Source organism: Rhinoraja longicauda, chromosome 12 (genome assembly GCF_053455715.1).
Source record: "Rhinoraja longicauda isolate Sanriku21f chromosome 12, sRhiLon1.1, whole genome shotgun sequence".
NCBI classification, from domain to species: domain Eukaryota; kingdom Metazoa; phylum Chordata; class Chondrichthyes; order Rajiformes; family Arhynchobatidae; genus Rhinoraja; species Rhinoraja longicauda.
Genome location: NC_135964.1, coordinates 27,868,533 through 27,886,013, shown reverse-complemented (window position 1 = coordinate 27,886,013; position 17,481 = coordinate 27,868,533). Strand labels below are relative to the sequence as shown.

At 43.5% G+C, this 17,481-nt stretch overlaps 1 protein-coding gene across 1 annotated transcript in view; it reads left to right on the top strand.

Annotated features, from left to right (window-relative positions):
- phex (phosphate regulating endopeptidase homolog, X-linked) overlaps positions 1-17,481 on the top strand; it is an 85,485-nt gene that overhangs the window by 21,850 nt on the left and 46,154 nt on the right. Inside the window, exons 4-5 of the mRNA XM_078408714.1 lie at positions 13,331-13,417; positions 14,008-14,234. Of these exons, the coding sequence (XP_078264840.1) occupies positions 13,331-13,417; positions 14,008-14,234 (314 nt within the window). The remainder of the gene's footprint in view (positions 1-13,330; positions 13,418-14,007; positions 14,235-17,481) is intronic.

Here is a 17,481-nt window from a genome sequence, read left to right as displayed (position 1 = left end):
CTAACTTCCAAGTAAAATCAATCAAAGTGCCTTTGAATCCTATTTATATCTGAAAGTAATGTTTGATTGTGAAAGGTGCATGCTGAGCTGCCTTTATCTCAGCTTTGCTTAGTATTTGCAGCACAATAGCTGATCACCCTGGTAAACCCACTGCAATGTTTCTGCTCCATTTCACTCTCTTTTTTTAAGCAACTGAGCCCATCAACAAGTAGTTTGTACATCAAAGCAGAGTGGCTATAAATGATGGCAACGTGTGAAGCTGCCTGTGTGAGTTACTTCATCAGGGTATTGGGTGAAGAAAGATATGCACTTCCAGTGCACACTGTTTTGTGTAAAGGCAAAAGTGATGATCCTAGTTACTGCAGTCATTCACATGAATGGTTTTATTTTAACACACATCACCACTTTAATTATAACCTTAAAAGCACAATTCCAGCATATTTATACAGCCTTGTTTTTGTTCAGCTAGCAGGAAACTGTGGGTTCTTGTTGACTTAGGCCTTGAAGGTGCAGACTCAAGTTTCACATTAAGCTGAGGTTGATTAAAATACTTAACAATGGCTCCAGTTCAAGAATGATGATTCCCCTGGGGTATCTGAGCTCGGGGACTGCGTTTGACAAGCCTTGCTCCATGCTCTCAGCTCTATTCTCAGATATCCCATTGTCTAAAGTTGTCCCATTTCCCATGGTTAATAAACCCCTTGTTGACAAGCTGCCATTCTTGTGTGTAATTTATGTGGCAACCCACAGCTACTTTGCTCCGTGATCTCTGGGCTTTGTTAAACTGTTTCTCCTCTAACAGTGATGCATCTACATTCTGATCCCTTCTGATCGATCTATTTATATAGAAACATAGAACAGTTCAGCACATGAATGGGTCCTTAGTCCCACAATGTTTGTGCCAAACATGATACCTAGCTAAAATGATCTCATCTGCCTGTATATGATTCATATCCCTCTATTCCCTGCAGTTCCATGTCCCTATGTGCCTATCTAAAAACCTCTTACATGCCACCATATTATCAGCCTCCACCATCACCCCAGGCAATGCATTCCATGCCCTCACCACTTTCTGTTTGAAAAACACTTGCCCAGGCATCTCCATTAAACTTTCCCCCTCATATCTTATAGCTATGCCCTCTTCAACGATCACACATATCCACCTCTCCACAAAAAAATGGCCTATATTTCCCTTGTTCGTAGTCTTTCTAAATAACAGATAACTTGTCATATATATTGGTACTACTAACAAGGACACCTTAAAGAGGCAATCAAAGCATGTCTCATTGATACATCATCTCCTCTGATGATTACAAAACCAAAGCTCCTTATCACAATTAACAGAAAGAATAGCACATGGTTTCCCTATCTGCTATGCAAGATATAGAAGAATATGGTCCTAATGCGGGCAGATAGGGTGAGTACAGATGGTCATAATGGATAACATGGACATGGTTTTTAGTTTAGAGTTTTAGTTTATTTTATTATTGTCATGTGTACCGTGGTCCAGTGAAAAGCCTTTGTTGCATGCTAACCAGTCAGCAGAAAGACAATACATGATTAATGTGACTAGTATTACAGTTATTAATTTATTGTATTTTACAATAGGTGGAGCAGCAGGTAGTGTTGAAGGAAGGAGAGGACTAAAACATAATAAACAAGGATGTCATGCTGAGGGTTTCCAGGGCATTGGTGATACCGTGTTTGAAATCTATTAGCAGTTTTTGGGATGAAAAGATCCTGCATGTTCCGAGTTCCTCCCAGAAATTCCCGCCATTGCTGCTTCACCATATTTAATGATGACATAAATCTCAGCCAGGGCACCTGCAATTACAGTGTCCTTCGATAAATCTGATCAGGCCTGAGAAATTTGTCTATCTTCATCACGTTAGGACCTTTTCTGATATATGTCATGATGCTAAATATTTGGAATCGTTTATTTGATGGTCCTGAAAAGTTACTACAAAGTAAAAATATTTGAATGCTGCATCGCAAACAGTCCAAATTGTTGTCCAATGCAGGAGAGCTATATTTCATTGAACGGCCATTAACAAATATGTAGTTCACAAGACATAGCAGTAGAATTGGGCCATTCGGTCTACTCTGCCATTCAATCATGGCTGATCTCTGCCTCCTAATGCAATTTTCCTGCCTTCTCCCCACAACCCTTGACACCCATTCTCATCAAGAATTTGTCTATCTCTGCCTTAAAAATATCCACTGAATTGGCCTCCACAGCTCTCAGTGGCAATGAGTTCCACAGATTAACTACCCTCTGACTAAAGAAATTCCTCCTCACCTCCTTTCTAAAAGAGCGGCCTTTAATTCTGAGGCTATGACCTCTGGTCCTAGACTCTCCCACTAGTGGAAACATCCTTTCCACATCCACTAATTAGTAATAACATGTTGTAAACTACCTTTCCTGATGCATTGCATGATGCTAAATTAATTGGATTCATTTGATTGTAGTACCTTGCCCTGAAAAGATTTTGCAAAGTTCTGGCAGGCAGGTTTGCTAGTGCTGCACAGGTGGGTTTAAACGAAATAGCGGGGGGGGGGGGTTGACAAATTAGGAGTATAAGGATGGAGTTAAAGGGGAAGAGAGTACAGGAAAAGTTATGAAAGACACCCGAATTAATGGGACAGAAAGTTCAAAAAGGGATAAAAGAGTAAGGTCAGGTGAAATAGGAACCGGTGTGAGAGGGGAGGTGAATACCGAATTAAAAGTGTTAGATATGAATGCGCGAAGTGTAAGAAATAAAGTCGATGAGCTTGAGGCTCAGTTAGAAATTGGTAAGTATGATGTTGTGGGAATTACAGAAACATGGCTGCAAAAGGCTGGGAAACATGGCTGGGAACTGAATATTCAGGGGTATACGTCCTATCGAAAAGACAGGTAGATGGGCAGAGGGGGTGGGGTGGCTCTGTTAGTAAGGAATGAAATCCAGTCCCTTGTGAGGGGTAACATAGAATTAGAAGATGTAGAGTCATTGTGGATAGAACTGAGAAATTGTAAGGGTAAAAAGACCTTAATGTGAGTTATCTCCAAGCCCCCAAACAGCCTGGAGATAGGGTGCAAGTTGCATCAGGAGTTAAAATTAGCATCTAACAAAGGTAATGCTGCAGTGGTTATGGGAAATTTCAGCATGCAGGTAGACTGGACCCCAAGGGAGTTTGTGGAGCGCCTCCGAGATGGATTCAGAGCAGCTTGTACTGGAGCATACCAGGGAGAAGGCAATTCTGGGTTTAGTGTTGTGTAATGAATCAGATTTCATAAGGGAACTCAAGGTAAAGGCACCATTAGGAGGTAGTGACCATGATAAGTTTTCATCTGCAATTTGAGAGAGAGAAGGTAAAATCGGAAGTGTCAGTATTGCAGTTGAACAAAGGGGACTATGGAGGCATGAGGGAGGAGCGGTCCAAAGTTGACTGGAAAGGGACTCTAGCAGGGATGACGGTGGAACAGCAATGGCAGGTATTTCTGGGAATAATCCAGAAGATGCAGGATCATTTCATTCCAAAGAGGAAGAAAGATTCTAAGGGGAGTAAGAGGCAAACGTGGCTGACAAGGGAAGTCAAGGACAGTATAAAAATAAAAGAGAAGATGTATAACATAGCAAAGATGAGCAGAAAGCCAGAGGATTGGGAAACTTTTAAAGATCAACAGAAGGTAAATAAAAAAGCAATACGAGGAGAAAAGATGAAGTACGAAGATAAGCTAGCCAAGAATATAAAGGAGGATAGTAAAAACTTCTTTAGGTATGTGAAGAGGAAAAAATTAGTTAAGACAAATGTGGGTCCCTTGAAGACAAACAGGTGAATTTATTATGGGGACCAAGGAGCTGGCAGATGAGTTGAACAGGTACTTTGGTTCTGTCTTCACAAAGGAAGACGCAAACAATCTCCCTAATGTACTAGGGGACAGAGGACCTAGGGTGACGGAGGAACTGAAGGAAATTCACATTAGTCAGGAAATGGTGTTGGGTAGACTGATGGGACTGAAGGCTGATAAATCCCCAGGGTCTGATGGTCTGCATCCCAGGGTACTCAAGGAGGTGGCTCTAGAAATTGTGGATGCATTGGTGATCATTTTCCAATGTTCCATAGATTCAGGATCAGTTCCTGTGGACTGGAGGGTAGCTAATGTTATCCCACTTTTCAAGAAAGGAGGCACAGGGAATTATAGACCAATTAACCTGACATCAGTGGTGGGGAAGATGCTGGAGTTGATTATTAAAGATGTAATAGTGGCACATTTGGATAGCTGTAACAGGATCGGTCCAAGTCAGCATGGATTTATGAAGGGGAAATCATGCTTGACAAATCTTCTGGAATTTTTTGAGGATGTAACAAGTAAAATGGACAAGGGAGAGCCAGTGGATGTAGTGTACCTGAACTTTCAGAAAGCCTTTGATAAAGTCCCACACAGGAGATTAGTACGCAAAATTAGAGCACATGGTATTGGGGGTAGGGTGTTGACATGGATAGAAAATTGGTTGGCAGACTGGAAACAAAGAGTAGGGATTAACGGGTCTCTTTCAGAATGACAGGCAGTGACTAGTGGGGTGCCGCAAGGCTCGGTGCTGGGACCGCAGCTATTTACAATATACATTCATGATTTAGATGAAGGTATTAAAAGTAACATTAGCAAATTTCCAGATGACATAAAGCTGGTTACAGTGTGAACTGTGAAGAGGATGCTATGAGGATGCAGGGTGACTTGGACAGGTTGGGTGAGTGGGCAGATGCATGGCAGATGCAGTGTAATGTGCATGATTGTGAGGTTATCCACTTTGGTGGCAAGAGCAGGAAGGCAGATTATTATCTGAATGGTGTCATGTTAGGAAAAGGGGACCTGGGTGTCGTTGTACATCAGTCACCTAAAGTAAGCATGCAGGTACAGTGAAGAAAGCTAATGGCTCGAAACATGTTCCTGATATTGGGGGCAGTCCAGAACCAGGGGCCACAGTTTAAGAATAAGGGGTAGGCAATTTAGAACTGAGATGAGGAAAAACTTTTTCACATAGAGTTGTGAATTTGTGGAATTCTCTGCCACAGAAGATAGTGGAGGCCGATTCGCTGAATGCATTCAAAAGAGAGTTAGAAAGAGCTCTAAGGGCTAATGGAATCAAGGGGTATGGGGAGAAGGCAGGAACAGGGTACTGATTGTGGATGATCAGTCATGATCACTGAATGGCGGTGCTGGTTCAAAGGGCCGAGTGGCCAACTCCTGCACCTCTTGTCTATTTATCTATGAATCTATTTATCTATTATCTAATAGAAATGAATGCCGCTTGCTGCAAACAGAGTAATTCAGTGTTTCCAAAGCAGTAGTTATTTTTCATTCAACAGCTGTTTACTAAAAAGTAGTTAATAATAAAATGTTTAAAACTATCCGTTCTGATGTATGTCATGAAGCTGATTGGATTTGAGTCATTTATTTGATTGTATATCCTTGTCCTGAAAAGTTGTTGTAAAGATGGGGCATTTGAATTCTGCTTATTGCAAACAGTCCAATTCGGTTTTACAATGCAGAATACTTATGTTTCATTGAGCAGCCATGAACTAAAATGTAGTTAGTAATAACGTGTTGTAAACTGCCTTTCCTGTTGCATGATGCTGAATTGATTGGAGACGGCATCAATATTATTTGATTTTGCCACATTGCCCTGAAAAGGTATTGCAAAGTTAATGGAAATGAATGCTGTTTGCTACAAACAGAGTAATTCCAAAGCAGTAGGGATATTTTTCATATATTGGCCAGTATCTAAAAAATAGAATGACATGTTGTAAACTACCTTTTCTCGTGTATGTCACGATGCTGAATAGATTGGAGTCATTTATTTGATTGTACCGTCTTGCCCTGAAAGATTATTGGAAAGTTAATGAAAATGAATGCTACATGCGATGTTTTGTCTCACTGATGTATAGGAGGCCACATCGGGAGCACCTGGTGCAGCAGATGTAGTTAAAGGAGGTGCACGTGATCTTCTGTCTCACCTGGATGGTCTGCTGTGGGATGCATGTGAGGGTGGAAGTATAGGGACAGGTGTTATATCTCTTGTGATTGCAGGGGAAAGTGAACTGGGAAGAGGATGGTTTGAGTGGGAAGGGATGAGTGAAATAAGGAGTTGCAGTCTCTGCAGAAGGCGGAAAGGGGCGTGGATCGGAAGATGTGACTGGTGGCGGGATCATGTGGAGGTGGCGGAAATGTCAGAGAATGATGTGTTGGATGCAGAGGCTGGTGAAATCAAAGGAACAGGGGAACTCCAAACTTGTTCCGTCTGGGGAGGTGGGAGAAGGTGTGGGTGAGAGATCCATCTATGACTGCAGGGTGGAAGTTAGTGATAAGGTTAATAAAATCAATGAGTTCTGCATGGGTGCGGTGAAGTTAATGATATTAACGAGTTCTGTATGGGTGCGGCACTTGTTCACACCCACAACAACTTCTCCACAGATGCTGCCTGACCTACTGAGTTCCTCTAACACTTTGCGTATTGCGTAATATTCTAGCATCTGCAGTATCTTGTGTCTCCATGAGTAGATCAGGTAGATCAAAAAGAAAAAGCAATCAGAGTGTAATATAATGTTGCAGCTACAGAAAAGCTACAGATAAAAAGGAAGTGTAAGGCCCCAATCTGTGGGTGAGAAGGGAAGCAACAAAGTTGGTTGGAAGATTGGGACTGCACCCTTAGCCCATGAGTAGTTCGCTGAATAGTCTGATAACAGCAGAGAAGAAACTGTTCTTGAATCTGGTGGAATGTGCTTTCAAGCACAAGGCGGTATGTTTTGTATCTTTTGCCCAACAGGAGAGGGGAGAAGATGGGATACTCAGAGTGTGAGTGTTCTTCAATTCTGTTGGTTACTTTCCCAAGGCAATGTGAAGTGCAGATGGAGTGGATGTGGGTGAGCTGGTTTGTGTGATGGATTGGGCTACATTCACAACCCTCTAGAATTTCTTGTGGTGTTGGGCGGAGCATCTCTGAATTATCTGTAACACACTGAGGATGTTTTCTGTGGTGTATTTGTAGAAATTGTCCTCCCAGTCATATGTGTGGCAGTGGGTTTATGGGGGAAGGGCTGGGAATGGGGTGGCAGTGCTGCTACTGCTGCTTACAGAAATGTTTCTGCAGTTAACACAGGAAAGTGGAACATTGATCTTAATCCTGTTGCTGGACTGGTGGTTGGTAATCAGCAGCTAAGTCATACACTGCAGCAGATCACAGCTTGTGTCCATCTTCATTGTTCTTCCTTCAAATAATGAGTTGGGGACAGTTTGTCAGATAACTCCTTACCTCAGGACTCAGATCGTATGAGAAACATTTGTAGCCAATGGAATCTGCAATAAATTGACCACAGCCCCTGCGGTTAATCTCCAAACCATGCGTGGCCAATCAAATATGCAACAGATGCCAAAAAATATCACAAACCAACTCGATCTGTTATCTGTGGGTGGGAAGGGAGGGGACTCCTTTCCTTCCCAGCATTTGTCTGATCACATGCTTGAAGTGAAGTCTCTTGTTAGTCATTTTGAACAAGTAGAAATCCAGTCCGCTCAGCTGCCATTAGTATGGGTCAGTGCTCCGTATATTTCAGCGGAGGATGTTATGGCTTATGGCACCTGTACTGTGTGACTGTCATAGAGTTATAGAGTCATACAGCGTGGAAACAAGCCCTTTGGCCCAACTTGCACACTCCGACCAACGTGCCCCTTCTCCATTCGTCCCACCTGCCTGGGTTTGGATCATGTCCCTCTAAACCCATCCTATCCATGCACTTCTCCAAATGTTTTTTAAAATGTGATAGTACCAGCCTCAACTACTTCCACAGGCAGTTTGTTCCATATACCTATCACCCTATGTAAAAAAGTTTCAAGGAACAATGTACCTGCACTTCTCAATCCCTCTGCTCTACAACACTCCCCAGAGCTCTACCATTCACTGTGAAGGTTGTGCCCAGGTTAAACTTCCCAAAATGCAACACCTCTCACTTCTCTGTATTAAACGGCATTAATCATTCCTCAGCCCACCTGCCCAAACGATGGAGATCTTGCTGCAATTTTTGACAACAATTTTCACCAACTACAATCCCACCCACTTTAGTGTCATCTGCAAACTTACTAATCATGTGTGGTACATTCTCATCCAAATCATTGATATAGATGACGAACAGCAATGGGCCCAGCACCGTACTCTAAGGCACATCACGAGTCTCAGGCCTCCAGTCTGAAAAACAACCTTCCACCATCACTCTCTGCTTCCTTCCATGAAGCCAATATTCTATCCAGTTGGCTAGCTCTCCTTGCATCTCATGGGATCTAAACTTCTCAAGCTGCCTTTCACGTGGAACCTTGCCAGAAGCCTTGCCAGGCTTATATATATATGTCTACACCTCTGCCCTCATCAAACCTTTTGGTCACATCTGCAAAAAGTTAAATCAGATTTGTGAGATACGATCACCCATGTACAAAGCTGTGCTGACTATCCCTATTTAAGCCTTGTCTATCTATGCATATCTAATCCCTCAGAATACTCTCTAGTAACTTTCCGACCACAGATGTTAGACTCACTGGCCTGTAGTTCCCAGACTTTTTTCTGCAGCCCTTCATAAATAAAGGCACAACATTTGCCACCCTCCAGTTTACCGGCACCTCACCCGTATTTAATGATGACTCATAAATCTCAGCCAGGGCACCTGCAATTTCCTCAAGATTCCTACAGTGTCCTTGGATATATCTGATCAGTCCTGGGAGATCTGTCTATTTTCATTCGTGTTAGGACCTTCAGCACCTCCTCGACTGTAAAACTGATTGCCATCAAGGCACTTCCATTGGCTGCCCCAAGCTCCCCGCTCCTCACATCTTTCTCCACGGTAAAAATAAAGAAGTACACATTGAGGACCTAATACCTCCTGATCCAGGCATCACTCTGGCGAATATCCTCTGCATCCTTTCTAAAGTCTTCCACATCCTTCCTGCAATGGGCCAGAACTGTACACAAAACCCCAAAACGTAGCCTAACCAATGCCCTATATGGCTGCATCTTGACTTCCTGACCTTTATGCTCAATGCCCCGAACAATGAAAGCAAGCTTTCCCCCAGCAGCAATGATGGAACAGCATTCTGTTTCTGGATGAGGAGAGGATGCCCATGGAGGGGAACCTGCAAGTGGTGGTATTCTCATGCAGTAGTTGCCATTGTCCCTGGCGGTGGAGGCTACAGGTTTAGGGAGCCACTGCTGGGGATGGGACACATCATAGCCACACGTGCCAGTAGTGGAGGGAATGAATGTTCAGGATGGAGGATGGTGTTGAAAGTTTGGATGTTGTTTGAACTGCACTCATTCAGGCAAGTGGAGAGTGTTCTATCATTGTACCTTATAGGTAAGGGGGAAGCTTTGGGGTTTCAGGAGTTGAGTCACCCACCTCAGTACATATCTGACCTGCTCTTGTAGCTATTGTATTTATATGGTTGGTCGAGCGAGTTTCTTGTGAATAATGAACCCAGGATGTTTATGGTGGTGGATAATGGGAAAGCCATTGAATGTCATGGAGGTGGTTCGGCTGCCTGCTCTTGGAGCTGATCATTGCATGCATCTCCCATCTCAAACCTGAATGCTGTCCAGGTCTTGCTGCATGCAAGGATGGGCTGCACATTGGCCAAGGAATTAAGTCATAAGGTCACGAGGAATAGGAGTAGTATTAGGCCATTCGGCCCATCAAGTCTATGTCATTCAATCATGGCCGATCTATCTCTCCCTCCTAACCCCATTCTCCTGCCTTCTCCCCATAACCTCTGACACCTGTACTAATCAAGAATCTATCTCTGCCTTAAAAATATCCACTGACTTGGCCACCACAGCCAATTTGTTGTATATTTATCAGTGTGTGTGTTGCATTTAATGTGTTTGCGTAGCGGCAGCACATAACAATTTCTGTGGCAAAGAATTTCAAAGATTCACCTGCTCTGATGAAATAAATTTCTCCTCATTTCCTTCCTAAAAGAACGTCTGAGCATTGTGCAATCATCAGTGACTATCTCTTTCTGAAGCTCATCAATGAAGCAGCGGGTTGGACTGAGGACCCTGCCCAGAGCAACTCCTACTCTGAGGTCCTGAGGCAGGGATGATTGATCTCCAATACACACATCCCCCTTTCTTTGTGTCAAATATATAACATTGATCTTAATCCTATTGCTGCACTGGAGGTTGATAATAATGCACTGCAGCAGCTCACTCCTTGTGTCCATCTTCATTGTTCTTCCTTCAAATAATGAGTTGGGGACAGTTTGTCAGATAACTCCTTACCTCGGGACTCAGATCAAATGAGAAACATATGTAGCCAGTGGAATCTGCAATAAATTGACCACAGCCCCTGCGGTTAATCTCCAAACAATGTGTGGCCAATCAAATATGCAGCAGATGCCAAAAAATATCTCAAACCAACTCGATCTGTCATCTGTGGGTGAGAAGGGAGAGGACTCCTTCCCTTCCCAGCATTTGTCTGATCACATGCTTGACATCATGTGAAGTCCATTATTAGTAATTTTGAATAAGTAGAAATCCAGTCAGCTCAGCTGCCATTAGTATGGGTCTATACTTTGTGTTTTTCATCTGAGGGCTTGAGAGTTTATGGCACCTACACTGTGTGGACTGTCAGCAGTGCCTCTCTGTCAAAAGAGGAGACCCAACACTTTGCAGTGAACAATAAGCCCATCGTTCATTCAAGAGTATTTAATTGTCCTGCCTACTGGGACGTGAACAATGAAATTGTTATGTGCTGCCGCTACGCAAACACATTAAATGCAACACACACACTGATAAATATACAACAAATTATTTCCAGGCAATACCGCAAGCCAAACTATGTAGTGCAACCTTAATATTGTAAAGTATATATTTGGAACCAGATAGATTTACTTGTGGGAGTAAACGATGCCCAGTCACGTTTGCTTAAAGACTGGGGCAAATGGGTTAAGTTACGAGAAACAGACTTACCATAGTGGCATAGAGACGGAGAGATGCAGCACAGAAATAAATCCTTAAACTCACCAAGTCCACACCGACCATCAATGATCTGTTTGCACTAAACTCACACTAATCCCATTTTATCCTTTTCCTTGCCCCCTTTTGGAGATGGAAATGGAGGAGATAGTCTGTTTTATCCCTTTCAATGATAGAACAAGTCCAAAGGTCAAAGTGGACTGCTGCTGTCCAAAGATGTCACTGCAGAGACTTCAACAAATGTTAACAGTTGCCACATTTTCATGACAGTAGATGAGGCCATTCAGGCCATCGAGCCAGGGCTACGGCCAATTTACTCACTGACCTGCACATCGTTGGGTTATGGATGGAAACCGGAGCACCCATGAGACATCTATGTGGTCTTGGGGGAGAACGTGCAAACTCCACACATTCAGCACCCAATGTGGGGATCAAACTTGGATCATGGGAATATCGTTGTCATGGAAAGGTTATTGTAACCGAATGGGTTTTGGGCACAGAGTCACCTGTCCTGATGGACTATCCATGTCGGATGCCTATGATTCCTGATGTTAATGGAAGTGATGCAGCCCCTGACTGAGAGAGGAAACTTCCTTTGCCATTTCCAGGTGTCCCGTGGGAGGAGGGGAATATGGCTCGTATGCCCTCAGTCTGCCTGGTCCCACTCTCCTTGGCTGCCCCTTAAAAACCAACCCACAGTCAGTCCAAAATATCTGCAGATGGGAATAACATGCAACCTAACTAATGCCCTTCCCCACTCACAGTAAATATGTTTCAGGGGCTCGAATAAAACACAGATGCTAGAATTCTGATATAAGCACAGGAAAGGCTGGTAGCATCCTGCCAGTTGGTCAGCATCCCTGGAGGGAGGAAGTGTGAAGGTTTCATGTTCAAACCCTTCATCTTATTTGTTTCTGCCCTTTCCCATTTCTTACAATATATCTCAGTTAGATTCGTTAATTATATTTCTCTCTCCACAGATGCTGCTTGATCTGTGTTTCCAACATTTTAGATTCATACAACATGGAAAACAGGCCCTTTGCCCAAATTCCCCATGTCACCAAGATGCCCCATCTACACTAGTCCCACTTCTCGCGTTTGGCCCAATTTACTCTAAACCTTTCCTAACTATATGTCTGTCCAAATGTCTTTTAAATGTTGTTTCAGTACCTGCCTCAACTACCTCCTCTGACAGCACATTCCATACACCCACCACCCCCTTTGTGAAAAAGCTACCCCTCAGCTTCCTATTAAATCTTCTCCTCTCACCTTAACCTATAACCTCCAGTTCTTAATTCCCCTGCTCTGGGAAAAACACTCTGCGCATCTACCTATCTATTTCACCCCAAGATCTTATACATCTCTATAAGATCATTCCTCATCCTCCTGTGCTCCATGAAATAATGCCCTGACCTGCCCAACCAATTTAGATCAGGCCCTCAAATCTTGGCAACATCTTTGAAAATCTTCTCTGCACTCTTTCCAGCTTAACAACATCTTTCCTATCGCAGGATAATTAAAACTGAACACAATACTTCAAATGTGACTTCCCCAATGTTTTCTACAACCATAACATAACATTCCAACTTCCCACATCAGTCTGAAGAAGGGTCTCGACCCAAAACGTCACGATTTCTCCTCAAGGTATGTCTACTTTGAAGAAGTTCTCCTCGTCTCAACATTGGTCTGAAGAAGGTCTCGACCCGAAACATCACCCATTCCTTCTCTCCAGAGATGCTGCCTGACCCGCTGAGTTACTCCAGCATTTTGTGATACCTTTGATTTGTACCAGCATCTGCAGTTTTTTTCCTATCCCAACTTCTATTCTCAATATGTGTAGAAAAGAGCTGCAGATGCTGCTACATACTGTAGATATACCAGATACACTCATCCTTTTTCTCCAGAGATGTTGCCTGATCCGCCGATAAACTTACTCCAGCACTTTGTGTCCATCTTCTATTTTCAATGTTCTGACTGATGAAGGCCAATGTGCCGAAAGCCTTCTTGACCACCCTATCAAACTGTGACTCCATTTTCAAAGGAACCATGTACTTATACTGCTAGATCCCTCTACTCTACAACACTCACCCGAGCCCTGCCAATCACTGTGAAGGTCCTGTCCTGGTTTGACTTCCCAAAATGCAGCACCTCACACTTCTACACCTTTGCATTAAACCCCATTAACCATTCCTAAGCCCACTTTCCAAACTGATCAAGATCCTGCTTTAATTTTTGATAACCATCTTCACTTTTCTGTTTTTAAGATCCCATTCTGATATCACTGCATGCACAAACTGATTTTTTGTTAACTATTATTCTTTTCCCTGCAGAACTATTGGAAAACCCTATTGATGCAGAAAAAGACATTGAAGCCATACAGAAAACAAAGCAGCTATATCAGTCGTGTATGAATGAATGTAAGTCTTTCTGTAAAACTTGTCTTGCTTCTCTGAAGACTTTTGCCCTGGGAATCGGAACGGGTGTTATTCTATTTAAAATCTCATAAATTGCATGCAGATGTTCATAATGTCAGCTGGAGCCCACAAGGGATCTTGGAAGTGTTGAATGATTGGAAAACCACCAAGCTGTTGGATTGCTTCTATCAAGAGCTGCTATTGTAAAAACCTCTGCAAATGACAAAGATGTTAAAGATCCATGAGTGCCTATCACACGTTACCCACAGCGCTGTCACTGCCACAGCTTTGTGGACAAGCGGGGTTCAAGTTCCAGCTCTCTTTTGCATGGCTAATTTCCCGGAACAGTTCATGTTGCTTTTTCCACCCTCTCCTCTCCTTTCTTTTGGTCCCCCCACAATACAGGTTTCCTTTATATTCTTCAATAATCTTCAGCAATTGTTTTGTTTTTGTGTTCCTGGAACTCTTGACGCTTGGCTATGAAACACTGGGGTTGTTTGGCAGTCGGAGAAGCCTCCTGAGAGTGGGAGGAGACGCAATTTATGCCTTTAACAATATTTGAGATAACTGTTCCCTCTCTCCTTTGTTGATAGCTGCCATAGAGTTGGAGGATGACACACCTTTGTTTAACATCCTGAAGCAGCCACCATTGCGTTGGCCTGTGCTCGAGGAAAACAATGGCGCTAACGGAACCTGGAAGGAGAATGAATTTGACATGCTGGAGACATTAGCTTTTCTCAGAGGGATATTCGGAAACAACATCCTCATTAGGTTCTTTGTCTCAGTTGATAATAAAAATTCCAACGTTCATATCCTGAAGGTCAGTGCCAGCACGCAGACAAGACTCTCTCCATCTATCTGTGCATTCACTCCAGAATCAACATAAGGCTGAGAAATTTCTGCCCTTGTACTACTTCCAATTCAATGTGCAGTGTGTGCCAATCACAATATGGTCTGCTCTGCAACAGAGAAACCAAAACCCAGATTGGGTGACCGCCTTGCAGAGAGCCTCCATTCAGTCCACCTGGGAAGAGATTTGCCAGGATGTTACCTTGACCTGTGTGATGGAGATGTTGGGAGTGGTTGGATAGGCTGGGGACTTTGTTCTTTTGAGCATAGGAGGCTAAAGCGTGACCTTGCTGCAGAAAACCACAAGAGGCCTGGATAGAGTGAATGCTCACCGTTCAGCCTGAACCTCCAGCTGTCTGCCACTTTAGTTCTCTTTCCCACTCGCATGCTGCCCTCCTGTCTTTAACCATCAACACCTTCACCTATGCCATCCCAACAAAGCCCAACATCTCATCTTCTATCACGACACATTGCATCCTCGAGACTCAATATTGAATTCAATAATCTCAAATAGCCAGCCTTTTCTGGCCAGCCATATTTATTCTCTCTCAACTGATGCTACCTGACCGGCTGAGTATTCCCAGCATTCTCCTAATTTCAGATTTCCACCAACTGCTCTGTTTGGAATTTCCCTGTTCAAGTAGTGTTTGTTATTCCCTTCTGCACTTAATCATCTCCCTCTATTTACACCTTCAGGCAAATCAGCTGTGGGGACTCACCTCCCTCACTTGGATGGCACTTACAGTGACACATGGATTCTCTTGCCCTTCAGCCCCTCTCCCTCTCTACAATTTCAGTCATCCAACAAATCTGTTGGAGATTGTTCAGGAGATAACAAGCAGGATAGACAGCTGTGGAGGCCAGGACATTGGATATTTTTAAGGCGGAGATTGATAGGTTCTCAATTCGTGTGCGTTAAAGGCTATGGGAAGAATGGGGTTTAGAGGGAAAAATGGATCAGCCATGACTGGCAGAGTAGACGACGGCCGACTGGCCTAATTCTGCTCATCCATCTTCTCACTTTTCTACTTCCGACAAAGGATCATCTACAACCTCTCTCCCCACTGGTGCTGCCTGACCTGCTGAGTATTGCAACATTTCCTGTTTTTATTTCAGATTCCTGCATTGTTCTGGGTTTACAATCGTATATGGGAGGAGGTGGTGAGGAAGGGGCCAAGGGAAGGGACTCTTTTGCTCATTGAATCCTTCAATTTATGTTAGGAGTGGTGGGAGACATCCACCTCCTTGTTCAAGGGATTCTTAACCCAGGCTTAGTTTCAGGCTGTGCGATCAGGGATTGCGCTGTCGGTGATATTGCAGGCTTTAACACTACGCCCTGACTCCTATAGGGTGAGATTGGACAAGTTAGGACTTAATTCCATGGAGAGCAGGAGGCTGAAGTGTGATTTTATAGAAGCGTATAAAATCACAAGGGGAATAGATAAGGTGAATGCACTGTCTTTTATCCAGAGTAGAGGACCAGAGGACATAGATTTAGTTGAGTGGGGAAATATTTAATGAGATCCTGAGGGGCAACCTTTTCACACAGTGGTCGGTATATGGAAAGAGCTGCCGGAGGAGGAAGTTAAGGTAGGTACTAGCACGATTGGACTGACTAGATAGCATGCAACAAAAGTTTTTCACTGTACCTTGGTATATGTGACTATAAACTAAACTACTATTAAAACATTTAAAAAACATTTGGATAAGTACATGGATAGGAAAGCTTAATAGGGATATGGGGCCAACATGAGCAGGGTGATTAGTGTAGATGGGGCATCTTGGTCAGCATGGACAAGTTGGGCCAAAGGGTCTCTTTCTGTGTTGTGTGGCTCCATGACTCTAGAGCTAAAGGGAGCAATGTCCAACTTCAATGCCTAGATGTTGGCCCAGAGCAGTGGATCGTCCTGTGTGGTATCTGCCTTTGACATCTCCAGTGGTACTTGGTTCTGCATTGAGCTAGCAACAACCTTCCATTTTCCAGCCTTTGGAGGATGCAAAGTATCAAAGACTCACAACTGTACAGAGAAGGAAATTTGCCCTGTCTCTGTCTTAAATGGGCCAAGAGTGTTTTATTGTCATGTGTCCCAAAACGGCACAATGAAATTCTTACTTGCAGCAGCACATCCTTCACACAGAGGAACCACATGTGGATTTGGAATCAGCTACCAGAGGAAGTGGTTGAGGCAGAACCTGAGGGCCTGAACTATAGGGAGAGGTTGGACATGCTTGGACTTTATTCCTTGGACGCAGGAGAGTGAGGGATGATCTGATAGAGGTTTATTAAATTATGTGTGAAATAGAATTGGTGAATACCCAGTCTTTTACCCAGTGCAGGGGAATCGAAATCAGAGGACATAGGGTTAAGATTAGAGGGGAAAGATGTAATAGAACTTGAGGGGCAATTTTTTCACAGAGGTTGGTGTAGACTGAGCTGCCAGAGGAAGTAGACATAAAAAGTTGGAGTAACTCAGCGGGTCAGGCAGCATCTCTGGAGAAAATGAATAGGTGATGTTTTGGGTCAAGACCCTCTTCAGACTGTAGTTGAGGCAGGTACTATAGCAACTTTTATAAGACATTCGGACAGGTACATGGATAAGAAAGTTTTAGAGGGTTATGAGTCAAACACAGTGAAATGGGACTAGCTTAGAGTGCATCTTGGTCAGCATGGAAGAGTGCTGAATACTCCAACTGTGGTCTGACCAATGACCTGTACAGTTGTGACATGATATCCCAATTCCTGCACAAAGCCCTGGCCAATGAAGACAAGCATACCAAATGCCTTGTATTCCTTTCTTCCACATATATTCCTTCACAATTAGACCTCTTCTATCCTGATCTCACACCTTGCCTTTTCATCTAACCATGACTTCACCTAACCATCTGCCCATCTGTCCCCTTCGTGTATTCACCCATCACTTGCCAGGCTTTGTCCTGGCTTCTTCTCTTATAGCTTTTGCCCCCACCCCCCCCCACCCCACAATCATAATCAGTCTGAAGAAGTGTCCTGACCTGACACATCACAAATCCTTGCTCTCCAGAGATGCTTCCTGTCCCACCGAATTACTCCTGCACATTGTGCCTTTTTTCATACCAAATGCCTTCTTTGCCATCCTGTCTGCCTGTGATGCTAGTTTCAGGGAACTGATAGGGTAAAACTGGGGTGATCAGTGGGATAAACTGTAAACAAGCTTACGTGGTCCAGAATGAATGGACCC